Raw genomic sequence first — 19,673 nt, 5'->3', positions numbered from 1 at the left:
ACGCTACGTTACACAACGTTTTAGATAGCAAATTAACAGAATAGCTTTGCTCGACTATGTGGGGATTAATTATATTTTACTCTTCTGTTAATGAGGAAATGTTTTAAATGTTAAATTGATCATAGTTTTACTCACAATTTAGCATCCGGGTGAACCAGAGTGTATTATCTACATAGAAAATCCATGAGTTTGGAATTAAATAAACATTTATCCACCACATTGCAGTCCCAAGGGAGGTGTGAGTGAACTAGTACTTACATGATTAAGATACTTTAAAGTTAAAAGAGAAATCTATTGTCTCCTGTCTGCTCTAATTTAAAACCTCATCAATATCAGCAAACCAACAAGTAAATAAGCCTAGTTATAACAACATTCTGTATAACAGCCTTCAACACCTCACAGAAAAGGCTAGGCAGGGATATTCACAACTCCCAAAAAATGACAGGATAAACACTTATAAAAAAAAAGGTTTATCAACAACCTTAACGCCACTAAATGAAGGTCAGTTTATTTTTTGTATAAGAAAAAATGGAGCTCCAACACAAAATGAAGGTACAAGGAAAGCAAAACAAGCTTAAACAATAATCTAATATTTCATAACAACACTGTCACCATCATTGCTCAGTATACCAAGACCATCTCAGTGAAGATAGAGATGCTATTAAAACCGTTATGAATCAATAATAATCAAAACAGGGATGATAGTAATGAAAACAATAGCAAGTAGTTATAACATGTGATAAGTGTTAATGTAAAACAAACAAAAACAGACAAAAAGCAGGTCTCTATTCTACCTATCCACTTTGAACGGTGCAACACAATGTGACTCCTTTCCGGTAGCACTCCATCCAGTTCGTGTTCAGTGAACGCAAGCTGCAGCTTCTCACCGAGTGCTACAAAATAATTGCAGAGGCGTGTTAATAAACACTCTGAATACATATCCAAGTGCTCCACCTTGTGTTGGCTGAGGTGCACCTGCTTGCAGCGCAGTGCATCGAACGTCCTGTACTAACTCAAAGTGTCGAGGTGTGGGAAATCAGTCATGTTTTGCATTATAAACATCTCTCCCACTGTTTTATCCTTAAAATGCTTTTTGGTATTGTAATGACAGAAAGCAAGAGGAAGAATAACTTTGGAATACCACTTTCTTAATATAGTTCCTTTAAAAAAGTTACTTTTTAGTTTTGCATTTTGTTAAACTATTAATAGTAACATCATTAATAATAATTATTATAATATACAACTTAAAACCAAAATGACAATTCTCTTTAGTATTTCTTGTCCTTCAAATCGCACCTCCTTTTGCCCTGCGGAGTAGAGTCCATATCACAATGAATCATCACAGTGAACTGAACCACCAAAGATACCCCCTCTGGTACCCAAGAGGAGGCTTGCACAGGCATTGGGATAAGTATACTGTATGACTACTATCCAGTACAAGTTTTTCAGTTTGCACTCACATAAAATGTTTTAACACAATGATGAAGAAAAAGAATAAGGTTCAGAAATTAATGTTCACTCCCATATTCATTCAGAAAAAGGTTTGGTGTATACTGTAAATTAGCAGTGATTATATGGGACATGCCAGGACCCAAGCTTTAAAATGGAAAGAAAAAAAATTGGAGTTGTTATAATTTCATGTTTCACAAATTTGTATCAAAATCATAAAATTTTTTCTTTAACAGTATAGGACTGACTTTGGCTTTTTGTCTGATCCTTTTCATTTTTGACCAAGTGCAGCTCATCAGGTCTCTAGAAAATCAAAAGTAATAAACCAAACAGCAAAAGCTGGTAACACTTCAGTACAATTTGACATACAGTAAGACATCGCTATAAAACAAAATGTTTATTTTGAGCAATGTGAAAAATTTTTAAAACGCTTCAAACCTTTAAAGAAACAAAGTGCTGAATGGTGATATTTTGACATCTTAAGCCTGTGAAGCTCAAAGGAAGGTAGGATTGTCATGATGGCAAATGGAGGAGCCATTGTCTCATTAACAACTTCCTTGATTTTATAACAGGTCTGGATCCAGATCACTCTCATGAATTTCATTGGTTCCTAAAAAAAAAAAAAAAAAAAAAAAAAAACCCATATGCATTTAATTATTTGCTTCCAATCCCTGAACCTCCCAGTAGGTTTGTGTACAGTTTAGACATATCTATGATGCATATCCATGATCTGATTCACTTAATCAGTTGTAAAACTCCTACTTAATGTCCAACAATGACTTTTTTGAAAATTTCTGAAAAGACGGTTTGATCAAGATAGAACTCTGAAATGTTGATAAAATACAAAATGTCTGGACACAGACTGAAGTCCACCTGTCTCAAACAAAAGCAGTACCATTTACACAATGATTAATTCAAAGAGCTTTTGATGAGCTTAAGATGGTTCATCATTGGAATTTCTCCCAATCAGACCAAGTGTTGTGATTAAGAATGACAGGATAATAAACAAGCACAACAGGAACATATGCTTAAAATTGAGACAAAGCAGTGAAAAGACATAACAGGACCATTACTACATTGTATTTGCATGTCCAGTATAACCGTTTCATTTGATTATTTTTAGTGAAATGATGTGGTGGCAATAAGTCATTAAAACAAGTCCTGCTCAGAACCAAAGATAAATGTCCTGCTGACATCCAGCCAGGCAGCAGAAAACTGAAGAGTTCTCTGGGCCCAAAGTACGTTTGCAGGCTCCAAAGAACATCAGCTTGAAAGACAAGCACCTTTTTGTCTGTCTATTAAAAGCTTAAGAGCCTAGTGGGTCCACTAAATTCACCAACTCAGTCAATTTCTTAGCTGGTGCTGCTAGCTGGTGATGGGGAAGAAGACTGGCTCACGACACCAGCGGCTCCAGTGGCGGATCCGCTGTTAGCCAAAGCTGCTGGCTGACCAAAGTTAGTGGTTCTCAGCGTGGCAAGATGCCGTGGAGAGAAGACGTGGTCACGTGCCGCGGCCCTGGACTCAAACTCCACGTCGCAGACTTCACATTTGCCTCTTAGTGTCTCGCGTCCTGCTGGCTGTCCCACACTGGGAGGTGGAGAGGGTTCCAGAACTGTCAGTTGCACTGGTTTAGGCAGGATTGGACGGTTGGCTCTGAGCGCACTGTACTGCAGGTAGCTGCCCGAGCTGATGTCGACCTTCTTGGAAGGGTCGCTGGAGTTAGGAGACTGTATAATGGACAACAAGACAGGAGGATAATTTCAGGTGTTAACGTGTGTTCATTTCACCAGCAGAAATCAGAAAAAACCAAAGCAACTGGAAACCAGATACAAAGGTAAAAATGGCAGATTAATACAATTCTAGTATGAATATTCAGTGTCCTACTGTAGCAATAGTGAAGTGCCATGCATGGATGGATGGTTGAAAGCTTTAGCACTAAATTGGACAAATTATGACCTACATGTATTTGAACTCTGTGTCAATTTACAGCACAGAAGAGAAAAGAAAGAAGAAAAAAAAACAAACAAACAAAAAACACCTTACCAGCTTCTCTTGCTGCAGCCTCCAGCGTTTCTCCTTGGCACGAGTGTTTTGGAACCAGATCTGCACCACTTTAAGTGGAAGTCCGAGCTCGGTACCCACTGCTTCACACTCTAGAGCGTTAGGGTGAGCGCAGGTCTCGTAGCAAGACTGCAGGATGGACAACTGCAGACAGTTCAGGTGTGTGCGAGGTCTCCTTGGAGTGGAGTGCTGCTGCACGCAGCTTGCTTCTTTTTGGCTTTGACTGGATGGTGGCGTAGTGGGAGTCACGGAAGGTGCTACAACAGACGGGGTAGTGAGTGCGGGCCGTGAGGTGCTCAGGCCCAGCTGCTCTCTGGACAGGGTGTTGATCTTGATTTGACCTTTCTGAGCATAGTAATTCAGTCCATTGTGTTTCTGTGACATTGCTGTGGGAGATTTGCTGATTTGTGTAGTGGGCACTTTTGGCACCAGGCGTGGGGTCGCCCCAGGACCAGGTTTTCCTTGATCATGACCAACCTTCTCGTCGGCCTTGTCTGCTTCTGTGTGTTCCTCAGTCTTGTTCTTCGGGGGATTTCGAGAAACAGCCGAGCTGCTGCTTTGTATAGGAACTGAAACTGCTGAGGCCACAGCTTTGGGAGCTATTTTAACCATTGACACTGTGTTTACTGCTTCACCTTTGGTCTTGAATGCTGATGATGTACTGCTGGCAACAGCAGAAGAGGATGCTATCTCCTTTGGCTTACCAAGACCTTGGATGGGGATCTTCAGTGATTCCTTGACTTCTTTAACCTTCTCTGTCTTTGGGGGGGCATTGCCAGTTTGTGTCTTAGAAGGGGCCCAGACGGGGTTTGTAGAGCTGGAGTTAGATTTGGGGGTACTTGAGAAAATGGGCTTAGCTAGTGGCCAAGTGAACTTTATAAGTGGTTTACCAACTGCTGCCAAAGTTCCATCACTGATGAAGCGGACCTCTCCTTTTCGTTCTCTAGCTCTCATATTTTGAAACCATATCTGGACCACCTTCTTTGGAAGATGAACCCACTCAGATATTTGCTCAAATTCATGCTTTCCTGGGTTTGGGTCTTTGAAATAACATCCATAGAGCACATCCAGCTGGTCAGCCTGAATGATAGTCCTAGACCTTCTCATATCCCTGAACCGTCGAGCATTAGGTCGTTTTTGTTCTCTTACCTTCTCTCGCTCACTTTCTTTCTCCCGCTCCATTAAGGAGGTACTCACTTTCTCTGCTGCTCTCATGAACACAGTGCTAGTCTTAGCCAAATTATTGCTGTTACCAAGGGTACTGTTGCTGGAGTTTGGGATTGCAATGGCAGAATCAGGCTTCACTTGAACAACAATAAGACTCCCATCTGTAGGGACCCCAACTGTTGTCGGCCTCAGCCCAAGACCATCAAGCAAATTGGTCTTTTGTATAGATGTCTTGCTACTTGATGAGACAGATGCGGATGGTGTAGAGCTGTGGTTCTTCCCAACGCTGAGATCCAGGGCAGACTCACAGTCACTGCCGTTAGATAAGAATCGGGTGGACTGTGCAAGAGCACCAATGGCTGGCGCATGAAGAGGGTCAGAGAATGGAGCATGACTTCGAATGGTTGCAGGACTTGTGAAGGCTCGGTCTCCTTCGGAAACACCGACTCCAACCACAGATGAGGGAACAGAGAGGACATAGGGACTGAATAACTGAGTGGAAAATGGGGCTAGTGAAAGGGAGAGGGGCAAGGGATGTAAGATTCCAGCTGGAAGACCTTGATGGTCAACTGCAACTGAAAGGGGAGTTGGTGGGTCAGCTTGTGCTTCGAGCTGAAGATCCAGATCAGCATCTTGCCTCTCTTTTTTGCATTCCAGCTCCTCCTTATCTACCTCCCTCTTTCTCTTTTTCTTTTTTGCAGTCTGGTCATCGTCATCCTCTTCCTCTGCATCTGAGAGAAAGACCGTAGTGGATCGGAGAACCTTTCCTCCACCACCCGACTTCTCACCTGATGTGTCGACCTGTAAAGACTGTTTAGCTGGGCTACCTGGCTCTTCCTTCAGCGAGCTACTTTGACTCTCCTCATCCGTCACAATAACGGACGTGTAGAATTCTTCATTTTCTGAGTCAGAGGTCAAACACGAGTCTCCTTGGTTTTCCTTATCTGTCTTTTCACCGTGTCTCTCAGCGCTGGTAGACAGATCCATTGCATGACTGCTTGCAGCTGATGGACTCTGCCCATATTCACTTTCGTCTATCATCAGAGCACCTTCATCGTCTTCCGTACTTCCTTCCCCCTCATCGTGATCCATCCCTTCTGCACTTTGCCTGTCTTTGGCACGACGGGCATCCAACAGCCATCTTCGGACCTCCTCCTCAGACAGTCCCACCTCCCTGCCAAGAGCTTCGCAGTCCTCTCTTGGTGGACTAGCTGCATCAGCCTCATTTCTTGACTCCAGAAAGGCCCACAGAACCTGAGACTGAAACTCAGTTAGAACTGGAGGGCCAGAGGACAAGTACGGACGAGCCTTAGCACTCCTATGGCCTGAGGAAATTAAGGCAAGGTTAATGTTTGAGGGGTTACATTTTGCAACACTCGTTTTTAATTCAGAACTGTTCACGGTATGTTTATGGCTGTGCACAGGACACTGATTCGATTCAGTTAGACACGACGATGGGATATGATGCTGATGGATTTGGGTTGAAGTTTTATTTGCATCGATATTTAGGATTCTTTTTTCATTTTCCTCCAAAGTCACCCCTTCAGCTGTGCTCTCCATATCCATTGGATCTTTCTCCTGTTCCTTGCTACCACACACTACAACATCCTCATCTTTACCCTCACATGTTAAACTCTGACACACTAATTTATGCTCCACCTTCCCACTAACATTTTTTACAGAAACATCATCATCTGTCCAGGTATCTTCTGCCTTCTGCGGCACCTGTTGATCACTAGGCTCCTGCTTAATCTCATTTTTCACTTTTGCTGCAACTCCCTTTACAGCCACATCATCGTTCTCTTCCGACATCTTCTGAGTCATGTTGGAGAGCCCAAAAGCAGCCCACTGACTTTGCAAACCACTAAGTCCTTGGGCCAAGAGGGCCTGCTGTGCTGCACTGAGACCAAGGACTGGGACAGTCTGCTGCAAAAGTTGTTTGGAGGACTCAGGGCTTGGACTCTGGGCTTGGAGTCCGTTCAGGATAAGGGGCATAAGCATCTGAGGCTGGGGCATTAGCTGAGGGGTTGCTGCACCTGTTGTTGTACCTCCTCCAGCAGCAAAAAGGGAGGGGAGGATGGAGTGAGGGAGAGAGTTGGGACTAGAGGTCAGGAGAGTGAGAAAAGCAGACACAGCCTGTGCTGAGGCCACCGGAGAGGAGAGCAGAGAAGGAGCTGGATGAGACTGGACCTGCTCTCCATCTTTGGTCATTGCTGGGGACGCAGTCAGGCTTGCTTGTGTGACACAATTACTAGTCGTGGCGTAAGCCAACTGTGAGGTGTTACCCACAGTGGTAGTCGCTAGGTTGGCCATCATGCCTCCAGTTCCTGCAGTCGTTGTGGAATTAGTGGCAGCAGTTCCAGCGCTCCTGCTGCGACTCTGGTGCAATACAGATTTCAAATGACTCTCCAGGGTGATGGCATGATTGTAAGAGACACGACACACGGCACACTGGTAAGGTTTGCTGGAGACGTACGGGCGAGAAAGAAATGGGGTTGAAGGATCGTTTTCATTCCCCGCTCCCGTTCTCATCCTTTGGATATGGGTGGTTGAATTATAGTGTACACTCAATGCTGATCTGGTGGGAAAGAACTCCAAGCAGGCATGACACTTGAATGGACGGTTGATGTCACCTTCGCCACTTTTATCGGTTGATTTGTCATTGGTGACAGATGCTTCTGATGTTCTTACAGACTGGGTAACATTCTCCTGATCTGATTCCAAGGTTCCCCAGTCACTCTCCTCATTTTTCACTTCTCCCATTTCATCATCCATCTCCTTTTCCTGGGAAGAACCATCTTTGTCGCTTGCATCAGTAGATTCACCCTCAATCTGGGAAGCCATTAAAGGGGATTTGGTGCCTTCTAAACACTTCTGCTGTGATATGCCATCTTTCAAAGAACAGAAAAAAAATACATGTCATTTTTCTGACAAAACAATTACCATAATTCATTTCAGTGGTGATTAATGCAATTATGTATAAGTATATGAATGACAAGTGAAATAAAAAAAATTAAAAGCCTGTCATGTAATATAACTGAACCTACTGGTATCATTTTGAGCACTGGATTCTCTGTTTTCATCACTGGAATGGTGCATCGTCGTTACTGCCTAATGAGGAATTAATCAAAAGAAGACAAAGTTTAAAATGTTATACTATCATAGATTAATAACTGCCAATTTACTATCGGTCAGCTGATGGCACCAATGAAACAGACAATGCTAATACAATAGACAGCTTTGCATTATGTTAACATCAAATACATTAGTTATTGTTCGGTGAAGGATTACTACCAGAAAATTATTGATTCTTTTATTCAGTTGGGTATTATGAGCATGATCAGCACGTTCATTAATAGACACGGCGAACATACTCAGTCTTATTTAGTAAAAAGTGCTTGTCAATGTTTGTTTACAATGCGTTAACATGGGCAGTGTCCGTTTTGGGTACGATATGGCCAACAGGGGCTGACGGCCTGTGTTCTGAGCAGACTATCTAGATCCCTCCACGAATGTTGTTCAGCTCAGCTTTTGTGGGTTCCAATACACAATATAGATTTCACTTGGTTTTACTATTGCCTTTGTGGCAATGTTCGTCATTTCGTACTTCTCAAAGTCGAGAGTATGTTGTTTAATTTGCCTGATATAAAAATTTCTATAACATTTCATTACATTGTTTTAGGTTATTAATTTTACCTAAAAGGCCTGTGTTCAAGTATAATAAAATACTGGCTTACTGGCATCAGCCACACTCTTCTCTTTGGTACTGGTAACTGCTACTGGCCCTCAAGACACCCATATCAGATAACCAGTAATATTATAATGGTACAAATACTAATGAGAATAAACACTCACAATGTCCAGGAGCTTATCGAGACAAGCAGGAAGCACACTGTGTTTCTCGGTCAGGTGCAAAGCGAGGGCATCACGGTCCGTTTGACCTTGCTGACACAAGGGACAGATCCACAGTGAGCCCCAGTCACTGTCACCGCCCATGGTCTCTCCCAGCTCCTCCTGGATTCACAGACACACCATCACTCAAACGGGCAGCACACGGTGCGATTCCCTTCCAACACCTCTTAAACACTAATCATGGCTGTGGATATGAATACCAGTGATTATCACTAGTTTACACAGGGATGACCGGGGCTCTCTACGAGGCCCGTCCTCATGACGCCGGTGTATTTGTGGCCTACTGCAGAAAGACAGGTGCAGCTCCAGTCTGCATTCACCCTCGCTGAGGTTAATGTGGCAAATGAGCTGTGCACAGCAGTAAACAGGTAACTTCTCTGTCTCATATCATACTGCTTACATTTCCAAAAGAGAATCAGAAATAAATGGCATTATGAGAGACACACTTTACAGGAGATACATTGCTAAATTATAAATGTACATTGCTTAATCAGCCAGAGTTCCTTTTCACATAGCAGAACAGTAATGTCATGTTGTGAAGTGCGCCTCTCTCTCTGCTGACTAACCCACTAGCGATGCTGGTTGTATGCTGTGCTTGGCATACAACTGGATGCCGAGTACGTGCACTGTTGAAACTTTCCAAGGAACATCTTTACTGAAATTCTGAACCCAAGAGACATTTAATATTAGTTTAATACCACACTATTCTGTTAAACAAATGTACCACACTGAGACAGATTGCAATAAGAAGTGTACACTGACAGCGTAACTCCCTAATCATCTTAAAATCCTACAAGAGTTGTGTTGGCCTACTTCAAACCACAGAAATGTAACTTGCAGAAAGTGATTCATACGGTCATCTTCAAGCATGTACTTTTAAAAAAATTATTTTGCAGTCAGATGGTGGAATTACTCAAAAGGATTACTCAAAGGAGATTTTCCTATTGTGGCCAGGACATTTTATCTTGGACTATAGTGAACCCTGAATCAGTGACATGTAAGTCAGATTGTTCTGTCAGATACGTTTACTAGAGGTGCTGTTATTCCACTGTTTAATCACTTGTAGTCCAAATGTTGCAGTAGGTCATTCCTGACTGGGACCTACCAAAGGTATTGATGCACGAAAGCCAAAATTATCACGATTTATAATGGTTATTTGCGATATACTGAGAAAATAGCCACCTGTTACTTCTGGTTATTACATATTTTATATAAGGTCACCTGGTAAGCAAGTACTGGCTGGAACCAACTGAAGTATTCAAAGGTAAACGATACATTAAAAACAAAGAGCAAAAATGAAAAGATACAGGCTCTATAACCCATGACCACTTCTTCCCTTATTATGATCACAGTGTATGTGCTGTGAACTCTAATACTCTGGAGGAATATTCCATTAATTATCCCAGCAGTATACTTTAGGGGTTGCTGCACTGTGGCCACCTTTAGATGTTACATACATTACACCTATCTCCATCTGAACTGTTGAGAACCTTCAGAGACTACTTTGTGTGTAGAAGCCATGACACTATCTCTGCACTGAAGGTAAAAATTATGGAATTATATTTGCCATGTTTATGCTCCATACATTAACTATTTACATCATTTGATATCCATAAAATGACATCATGCTAGTCTCAGGAAAGCAATATCTCTGGCCTACTACTGCAAGGATATTTTTTCAACTTCTAAATAAAAAAAAATAGGACTGTGTTTACTTTATCCTTTCACAATGAGTCAAAACTACAAAAAATGGAAATTTGTTTGCTAGGCTTGAGAAATTACAGTACTGCATGCCTCATGTGTACAGGTGTGAATGGTGTGTGTGTGTGTGTGTGTGTGTGTGTATATGTTAAAAAGTTAATCCACCTGCAAAAACACTTAACTATACAGTAAATTTTTTTTATATGTGACTATTTTATAGATCTGACATATGAGCAAAATATTTTATTGCATTTCATATTAAGAGCAAAATACGTGTTTAACAGAAAATATTTGTTATTAAAAATATATATACAACAGCCTTCTCAAAGAAGAGGTTAAATGCGACAGTAATGGTCAATCATTCCTAAGCAAATATGACACATTTTGAAAACACTTTATCAGTGCCCCTGCCCCCTTAGACACTTGATTTAATGGATTGAGCTCATGTGAAGTTGGACCCCTTCGTTCTCCACCCATTCTATGTCCATTTTCTTTCTAGCTGATGGTAGATTCTAGAATTAGAATCCTCATATTTCAAGATGGACGCACACTTCCAAAACAACTTTTATTTATTATATACCCACAACATAGGAAGTGTGCAGAGTACAGATTACGCATTACCTCACAAACTCGAAATCCAGATTCTAGAAAAGCCACGAACAATTATAACCATCTCATTTGTATAATAGTGGGAAGAAGGTGGTGAACGCTAACACGCACTGATATTTGAATGGCTTTATGTGACATTCCTGTATATTTTATCAAATAAATATTTAAGCAGTTTAAGCAGTTAAGGCTTGAGCAAAAAAATTTCACTGCACCATCAGAAACTCATCTCTACCATTTATCAATGATATAACAATATGCACAAATATTTTTCCAATATATGAACACACATACGGTCCCAATTCACTGTAACGTCATCTCAGTGACCAACATCTGATATTGACTCAGCTAGTAAGGTGTGTAATAAATTGTGGTCACTACTACTAACACTTCAAATAAATTTTACTGGAAAATGTGTGTTAGCTGTTTAACATCAGAAGAGCTTAGTAAAGTATTCCAGGGACTAATTATTCTTATGAAAACTGAAAAACTCTCTCCGTGCCAAATTCTTTAGTTCTTCATGGCCAGCTCAAACTTTTGGACAAGAGCACAATCTTGGTGATTTATATTTAAGCAGAAACATTTCTCATATAGTATCATAGAGCCTAAGAATTGTGCGATCAATTTTCAGTGAGATCGTCAGTGAGATCAGCCTTCTACTATGCAACTCAAAGAAGCCAATAAATAGTTGTGATGCAAATGGAGGCATTCCTCAGATCATACACAGCAGTCTTACCTAAGGGGAATCACTGCGGTAAGATGTCTAACAGCTGTAGCTTGGAAATGCAATGCAGTACTATGCTTCGTGGAACATTTACTGGGCACACTGTTCTGTTTGCAATTACTAGTTAATATAATATGTTTTAACATGTATATAAATATGCATTAAGTCAAAAATGTTATGTACAACATATGGGCATAACTTCATACTCCATTGATAAATGGAGCAGATGTATCCAGTGTGACATGTATATATCTGCCACGTAGTCTTCACCACTTATTTTCCCTCCACCAGATAATAAGATTAAGCTACATGGCATGCAAGGTCACTCATATTTTTCTTATTCACACACATGTAATTTCATTCAGATAAGGAATGCTCATAAAAGACAGTTTCCTCTAACTTGTCAGTTTGCCTGTAAAAGACCCATGTTGCATTTTTCAAAGTTTCTGATGTATGTTATTGCATGGTAACAACTTCATGCAATAATTTGCATGGCAGACCTGCACTACAGCATTTACTACACACAAATAACAAGTGTGCAATAAAATGTGGCTTTTACTGAAACCCCCTTTAACTCCCCCTCAAAACCAGTAGAAAACAGTTACCTGTATTGCTGCAAATACTAATCCCATTTGCTAACAGAGGAAATATTAGACTACACTGGAAAGGATACTCGTCTTGCCAGATAAGGGTGCTCAAGCACTGAAAACACTTTTAGTGTGACTGGTAGCGCTCACCAAGGACAAACTCTGGTCAAACCTGCCTCCTCTGCAAGGAAAGACTTCTGCAGGTATGGTAGGCAACTTCCAACGACACAGTAAACTCAACAACTGTCCCAGGACACGGACCCAAATATCACAGCTGAGTATCAGGAATAAAATCACCACCAAAGATTACCCGTTTACAAATACTCAAGACTTTTTTTTTTCTTCACAAGGAGAAATTCGTTAATGTGTTGTTTTGGTCCTTAATAACATTGCAACAACCTAATAAGCCAATATTGACATGGTGACTTCAGTCTGCCGCCAGGTAACGTTGGGTCAATGCTATCATGGATCTCCAATTAAAATCAGGTCTGACTAGACCGGACCAGGCCACAGGTGAAAACGCCACAACTGCACTATTCTAATGTGTTCAAATCACATTGAACAATATTGCTACACAAACAAAATTCAATTTCAGCAAGCCAGTAATAACTGTGTGCACATATAAAGCAGTGTCACTTAATTTAAGGCAACCCACAAACAGCAGGAGACCAGAGGAGGATGTGGGGTTTGTCCATCAAACGGCACGCAGCGACACGATTATAATCACGTCAGAAAACTGACGCCACTTGTCAAGACCTTTTGATTAAAAACTCATTAGGGCTACATCCAGGTCCTCATCGTTTTACTGCAGTATAATGTCGCTTTAAAATAAATAAATAAACAACAAACACTCGTCGGCCAAATAGGATAAAAAATAAATAAATAACGGAAAAAACACTTCATTAATTGTGTTAAAAAATGTAAAGAATTTTGCTTTTGTGTGCAAAAATAACAATGTTAGACGCGCGGTGAATGATGCAACTGTTCAGAGCACCAAATGCCACCAGTGCCCGTTTGCAGTAGTCCGTCCGCTAGCCGCGTCTCCGTGCCAATTAGCCTCCGTGCTACTCGGAACGGGTCCACACTCCCAAATAAAAGTACTCCCAACTAGTCCCGAAAAGTCCAGCACGACGAACAAAAACAACGGGCACGACGCAAACCGCGCGGTCCGAGTCGAGTGAGGACGGCGCGTCCGCCACAACTCCCAATAACGCGGTTAATTAACGGAGAGCCTCATTAGCACGACCCACACACAGCCGTCGGACCAATTAGCAGCGCGGCTAGCTCGTCCTGCTAGCGGCGGCGCCACAGAAAAGTGTGAGCTGGCTAGCGCTCCAATTAGCCCCGATAATGACAAATACACCGCCGGGGCACAACGCGGTCCGGTCCGCACCGACAAATCACTCGCTCCCAACTTTGATAGAAAGCGACGTTGTCGAATTTGAGGCGTTTTAATCGGCGTTTCGACGCTCAACAAAAGAGAACGAGTTGTCTGCACACACTCGCCTCACCTAGCCAGCTAAAAACTAAACAAATTGACCAACGTTGGCCAACTAATTATTCGCCGCGCTATCGAGCCACGAAACCCAAATTAACTTGGAATAAACGCCAGAAACTGGAGCGCGGGCGGACATGTTGTACATCAAACCCGCACGCCGCTCGGCGCTACGCGAGAAACAAAGTCAAGTAAAATGCACTAATTGAATTTGGTAAATAGGCTTTTATCCCACTCATTTACGACCGCGGCCTTGATTAGTGTCCTCACCCCGCAGATTGTAGCCTGTTGGTCGGGCGCACGCATACACACCGCCCGCCGTTTGCTCAACAACGGAAATTGAGGCCTACATCGACTAAGCTATTTAATTAATGAATTTGGATTCCTTTAACAGATGTGTGTGGGGGGAAAAATACGTTTACCAGCTACCTTCTCTCATTGCTGAACAAATCCGAATCGTGCCATTCGAGGTCTAACTTCATCATTCAGAGCCAAACAAGGTGATAATGACAAACATAACTATGTTTTACGACTGCGGCGCACAGTAATTAACGACGGGATTAAAAACGCTAGCTGCGAAAAGAGCTACGTGCACACGGCCAACGTTGAACGGATGTCGGGAGCGAAAGGGAGACGAGGGCAGAAAAAAGTTTGGAATTTAAGGTCCGAAATCCAACTAAATTCACCCCGTAAAATCCAACACGCCGTAATAATCAGTCGTCCTTTAAAAAATAACGAAGTTCGCGGCGCCGCGGATCACAACTTCGCGCTTAATCCGGCCGCGACATCGTTTAATTAACACTACAGCAATTAGCTAATGCGTTTACCTGCATAGTCAGGACTCCGGCGCACGCTTCCTCTCGCTCTTTAAAACTGAAAAGTTTTCTCCCTCTCTCCCTCTCTCTCCCTCTCTCCCTCCCTCGCTCACTCTTTTCTCGCTCTCCTCTAGTAAACACACAACAGCACCCCCCAAAGCTGACCGCTGACATTCAACAAGGATGTATTTAGTAACAGCCTACTGAATAACTCAGCTGAGATTAAAATATTTTTGAATTTTTTACATCCTTAATTCGGCTTTTCGTTAATGTTTACTATAAAAAAATACCACCAGCTTTAATAATATGGGGGAAACGTTAGATAAGTGCCCGTCGACTGTGGCCTACAATTAATTAGGTCGGTAACGTTTCTATGATCTGAACAACCTTGTCTAGTACACTCAACTCTTAACATATCGGAGTACAGCTGGATACTGCGGGGAAAAAAACACATCCACGAACAAGAGAAAATACATTTGTACCTTAATTCTAACGAGTACATAAAAATGCAGGTTTTATAAATACACGTCATGCTCTATATATATTCTCAATGCGTGTTCTTCACAATTATTTGGAACCACTTAAAAACTTCTTAATTTTACAAAAAAAAAAAAGAATAATCCGACCCCATTGCGCATAAGATACGCGAGATGACGTACAGCAATCATGGTGCCCGTAAATGTGCCTGAATTAAATAGTCTGCCTAAATTGTGCTCCGTGCTAGGGTTTGTACCCAGCTGTATTTAACTATGGCCGTTCTCAGTAACGTGTGGGCAATAGCTTCCGGATACGTATAAAAATACGAGGCATCTGGTATAACTGTGGGTTAAACGATCGGAATAATTTCGGATAATAATCGTTGTCGTTATCAGCACAAACTAGCGTAAAGTCTTGTGTGGAACACTACGTCTGTTTAATTAATCTGACCTACATTCATCTGACCTACACCATAAGTAATAGTTGGTAGGTAGGAAAGAAAGTGCCTTAATTAAATTAAAGTGTCAAGTTGCATGGGAGAAAACATAATTGTTCTGTTTTTCTTTTGTGCTTTCAGTGCAAAATGCCAGTGGAGGTAGAGAGGAAATTTGTGTGTGACCCAGACATCCAAGGGAAGCTGAAGAAGCTTGGAGGTGTGTAGTTGCAATTAAATGTTATGTTTTATATTAATTATATGAATTGTCTAAGGCATCCTAAAAGTGAGCGTTTTTTGTATTAAAATATATAAAAAAAAGAATAATTTTGTAATAAGACAAATAATCTTGTAATAGGAAGAATAAAAAAGCCAAACTAGCCCCAAACCAGTGTTAAAGAGCAATATGCAGTTGTATGTGAAGTGTCAATTCTGCATGACTTAGAAACGCAGTCCTCAGCACCTTCCCAAAATTATTGTGACAGTACCATTTTTCTCATAAATCTGTAACCATTGTCGATATACTATTTGCTTAATTCTACCACTACAAAGATTTATAAACACTACAGCAAGTCATTAATGCATTTACCTGCATAGTCATTGCCACTGTGTTTAGGACATCATAACATAACAATACAGCACCATGGCTGAAAGTTGTCCTTAAAGTTCTTAAAGTCGTTCTTTCCTTCTAGCTGTTTGCATCGGTCAGTACCAATTCAAAGACCAGTATTTCGACACGCAAGACTTCACGTTAACATTGAGAGACTTCTGGTTGCGGAAGCGAGAGGACAACTGGGAGCTAAAATGTCCTGCGTTCTCACATACAAAACCAGAGCAAAGAGCAGAAGCACTGTGCACTAATTACAGAGAGGTGACAAATCTACTGCAAATTAGGTCTGAGGTTATGGGGATAACGGAAAACTGCAGGGGGACTGGAGAAGACGTATTGGACTCCTCACAGATGAAGCAACTTAACAGTGACAGCAAGGAAGAAACATGGCTTAACGATTTGAAGCTGCGGTGCTTTGCGGAATTCACCACCACGCGATGTTCTTATGTGCTGGGTGATGAAGGAGAGGAGAGCAGAGTACGAGTGGATCTGGATCAAGCTGATTTTGGCTACTGTGTGGGGGAGATAGAAGTTCTAGTTTCAGAAGGAGGCAACATGCAGTCTGCACTGCAGAGGATTGAAATGACAGCGGAAAAATTAGGTAAGTGATTGGGGTGTGTAGGCCGTTTGACCTTAATATCATCAGGACAGCATGATGTCTCGGCCTCGTTGGATCTAAGGTGTGTGGTGTGTGTAAGTTAGTTTCTCTGTAATTATCCAAATACTAAATAATTTATTCTCTCTGTATGTATAATACACCTTTATAAACATGCATACTTATATAAGGTGTACTTTCACAATGTGGTATGTAGGTATTTGAATAATTAGAATCAAACTATGGAAGGCCAATCAATATCTAACTCACAATAGTTAATTTACTAAAGAGCAAAATTGAATTCAGTCTCCAAGTCCCTCTGAGACTAAAGGAGTGGTTAGCTCTGGTAAGTGTATGTATTAATAGGCTCCACACAAAGTAGGACTGGGAATTAGTTATTTCTGGTCCATTACAACAGTCTGTTTCCTTTAGCAGTGTGTTTGCATACATCAGATCAGATCGACTGCTCAGAAAGGATAACTTGCTACCACAGCTGTGATTATTCACATCTGGTTATCTGCAATGACCTCAACAGTTTATTGTTTCTGTTTACTTCCAAAGGTCTTGATGGTGAGAAGGTTCAGGGGAAGATGCATGTATTTCTTCAGCGGTATCGCCCAGACCACTTCGCTCAGCTTGTTCGTGCTCATGTCTTATAAAGAAACTGTAACTAATGTATATTAGTTAGTCATTAAAATAGTAATGTATAAAAGCTGCAAAATTTGATGTAATGATACCATTTATAGCCAAAGGTATGTAGACACCTCTTGTAATTACATTCAGGTGTTTCAACCACTCCCATTGCTGCATGTCTATAATACATCCCTACAGAAAATGCCAGCACTGGCATTAGATGCCACCTTTGCCACCATTTAATTCATTTCTGCCCTGATGGAGCTGCCATGGTCAACTGTAAGTGCCATTAGGGACAGATCTAGAAAAAATATTTGTAGGGGGTGTATTTTTGAAGGGTGGCAACATTTGGCAGATGTATATATTCTGAATTAAACCACAATTATCACTTTGATAAGAAATAGTATATGTACACACTACAAAAGGGCACGGGCCACCATTTACAAACTCATACAGACTTAATCTCATGCAATCTGTCTTGCATTTGAGGTTTCATGTGAAACAGTTCATATTAGGAAGAACTGATCATATGGACACCTAGTGATCTCACTTATTAGGAGATAATATGGCCAGAGTACTGTAGGTGAGGCATTATCAAATGAAAGGTAAGACACAGGTGATGAGTGGTAGATGTGTGAGAAGGAAAGCGAACAGTGTTTGAACAGTGTCCGAGTTGCAGCATTTGTACAAGAAGAAACTATCCAAAGATAAACGTGCCCATGAAGATCTGTGGACAGACCTGTACTAAGGTGAGCATAAATACACTGTGGAAATAAATGGGTCATGGCACTCAAACAAGCTACTGGACATTACTATTATTGTTTATCCAGAACTCACATTTTCCCATTTGTCCCTCAGTAGCTCGAACAGATTAATACTGTATATGCAAAAGAAAAGACATTAAAAAACAAGAGCAATAACAACAACACTAAAACAGCTGAATCCATCGATTTCCATGTTGCTCAGCAAAATTCTTCACGAGTTTATATACAGTAGATGTACTGCTTTTGTGAGTTTTGATTTAATGCTGAGTACAGCCAAACAAGGCAGACTCAAATAAGTCTTTATGAGCCTGAGAGAAAATTCATTCACAGGATGCGCTGCTGTTTAACACAACCTGAACAACTCATAAAAAACATCCTGGTATGGGCACAAAATCTCAGAGATATCCTTTAGAGTGGAAGTTCTCTCCTTTCTCCCCCTTATCTGTCTAGTACTCTCCTTGTCTGATGTATCTCGTTTGAGATCCTCAATATTTGAATTATAAGCTGCAGCCAAAAACGCAGCAGCCTCCTCTCTCAAAAAAGCTGGACTTGGCGTATTTCTAGACAGAACTAGAGATCCAACAAAATTCCAATCAAATTGAGCCAACAGTCCTCCTGTTTCAACAGCTCTTTGTGGATGGTTCTGAGATGTGATATCTCTTCAAGCATCTGTACAACCTGTCTATAACATTGCCACATGCCATGTGCCTACAGGCCCAACATGTATCACTGTTGGAGTTACCTTAGTGCACCATCAAACATCTCCTGGTGCACTTCCAGCCATTTGTTATGTACATAAGACCCAGACATTTTGCTTGAACATCTGCACGTTCCCCACGCTCCACACCTGCGCCATCGTAGCACTGGCCTTCAAGGTTCTTCTTGTTCTCCAGACCATGCTTCTCAAGGGTTATAATCTTGTAACTTAAAAACACTTTTTTTCTGAGTTCAGAAACTCTGTGACACCACTGTGACGTTTTCTGTGGCTGTTAGAACTAAAATGTCAGCTAATAGTTTTAATGTAGTAGGATTTTGAGCCACCAGCTTCTTTTTTGCTAATACATTAGTCCAAACATTGAGGTATTTTATCCATAATTTTCGTGTTCTCTGTCTATACGAACATTGCATGTACATGGCCTTCAGACCTGGCATGATATCAGAAACCACTGTCTTTCACTGTAACCTTTTGCCAGTTTAGATAACCCTCGAATGAGGTGAAAACAGTCCTTGGAGCTTCGGGCATGGAAAATGCTCCGGCATGTTATCTTGTCGTTTGTTCATTTTCTATTTCTCTCTCCTTTCTCTTTGGTCAGTAAAAAACGATGTATGCTACATTTCCTCTTAATTTCTGCAAGATTCAAAGCAACTTTGTTTTCCTTGACAGACATTTAATCAATTGTGGCAGCTATAGCCAACCACACATAACTAACCTCAGACCTTGCTAACAGTTATAACTAACTGTTATAACAGATATAACTTTCTTGAACCTGATTTTGTATCATCTCAAAATCAGACTTGCAGTTATCCCAGCACTGTGATTTCATTAGAGTTTAATTACGAAATGGTTAAGCTTTTTTTATCTGTCCTCTGTCTCATTTCCTCTCGACTCCTGGCTCCCTTGCTTCGCGCCAAACACAGCAGTCT

General features: G+C 41.3%; 2 protein-coding genes across 5 annotated transcripts; one reads left to right on the top strand and one right to left on the bottom strand.

Moving 5' to 3' along the window:
• Positions 1–492: 492 nt before the first annotated feature.
• Positions 493–14,681, bottom strand: zfhx2 (zinc finger homeobox 2). Of its 2 annotated transcripts, none has more exons than XM_077012313.1 (5): positions 14,530–14,681; positions 8,533–8,691; positions 7,725–7,788; positions 3,493–7,568; positions 493–3,176 (listed from the first exon to the last, which is right to left on the bottom strand). In XM_077012313.1, the coding sequence occupies exons 1-5, from the start codon at positions 14,533–14,535 to the stop codon at positions 2,802–2,804; spliced, it is 4,680 nt and encodes a 1,559-aa protein (XP_076868428.1). In that variant the 5' UTR covers positions 14,536–14,681; the 3' UTR covers positions 493–2,801. The 2 variants fall into 2 exon arrangements, with proteins under 2 accessions (XP_076868428.1, XP_076868429.1); XM_077012314.1 differs by lacking the exon at positions 14,530–14,681 and adding an exon at positions 14,132–14,479.
• On the top strand, positions 13,985–18,067 carry thtpa (thiamine triphosphatase). 3 transcript variants are annotated; one of them, XM_077012326.1, is made up of 4 exons: positions 13,985–14,202; positions 15,572–15,647; positions 16,120–16,638; positions 17,194–18,067. In XM_077012326.1, exons 2-4 carry the CDS (start codon positions 15,578–15,580, stop codon positions 17,289–17,291), a joined length of 687 nt encoding a protein of 228 aa, XP_076868441.1. In that variant the 5' UTR covers positions 13,985–14,202; positions 15,572–15,577; the 3' UTR covers positions 17,292–18,067. The 3 variants fall into 3 exon arrangements, with proteins under 3 accessions (XP_076868441.1, XP_076868440.1, XP_076868439.1); XM_077012325.1 differs by lacking the exon at positions 13,985–14,202 and adding an exon at positions 14,293–14,365; XM_077012324.1 differs by lacking the exon at positions 13,985–14,202 and adding an exon at positions 15,179–15,480.
• Positions 18,068–19,673: the final 1,606 nt, after the last annotated feature.

This window comes from Brachyhypopomus gauderio, chromosome 7 (genome assembly GCF_052324685.1).
Source record: "Brachyhypopomus gauderio isolate BG-103 chromosome 7, BGAUD_0.2, whole genome shotgun sequence".
Lineage (NCBI taxonomy): Eukaryota > Metazoa > Chordata > Actinopteri > Gymnotiformes > Hypopomidae > Brachyhypopomus > Brachyhypopomus gauderio.
The sequence above is the reverse complement of the archived record's forward strand: the minus strand, read 5'-3'. Positions and strand labels throughout refer to the sequence as shown.

Bases quoted from the DNA above. Each gene is read 5' to 3' on its own strand.
- thtpa (XM_077012326.1), top strand. From the start codon at position 15,578: ATGCCAGTGGAGGTAGAGAGGAAATTTGTGTGTGACCCAGACATCCAA. The intron at 15,648-16,119 runs GTGTGTAGTTGC...CTTTCCTTCTAG, and splicing joins GAAGCTGAAGAAGCTTGGAG to CTGTTTGCATCGGTCAGTAC. The intron at 16,639-17,193 runs GTAAGTGATTGG...TTACTTCCAAAG, and splicing joins AATGACAGCGGAAAAATTAG to GTCTTGATGGTGAGAAGGTT.
- zfhx2 (XM_077012313.1), bottom strand. The intron at 7,569-7,724 runs GTAGGTTCAGTT...GTTCTTTGAAAG, and splicing joins CAGTGCTCAAAATGATACCA to ATGGCATATCACAGCAGAAG. The intron at 3,177-3,492 runs GTAAGGTGTTTT...TCCATTATACAG, and splicing joins GGCTGCAGCAAGAGAAGCTG to TCTCCTAACTCCAGCGACCC.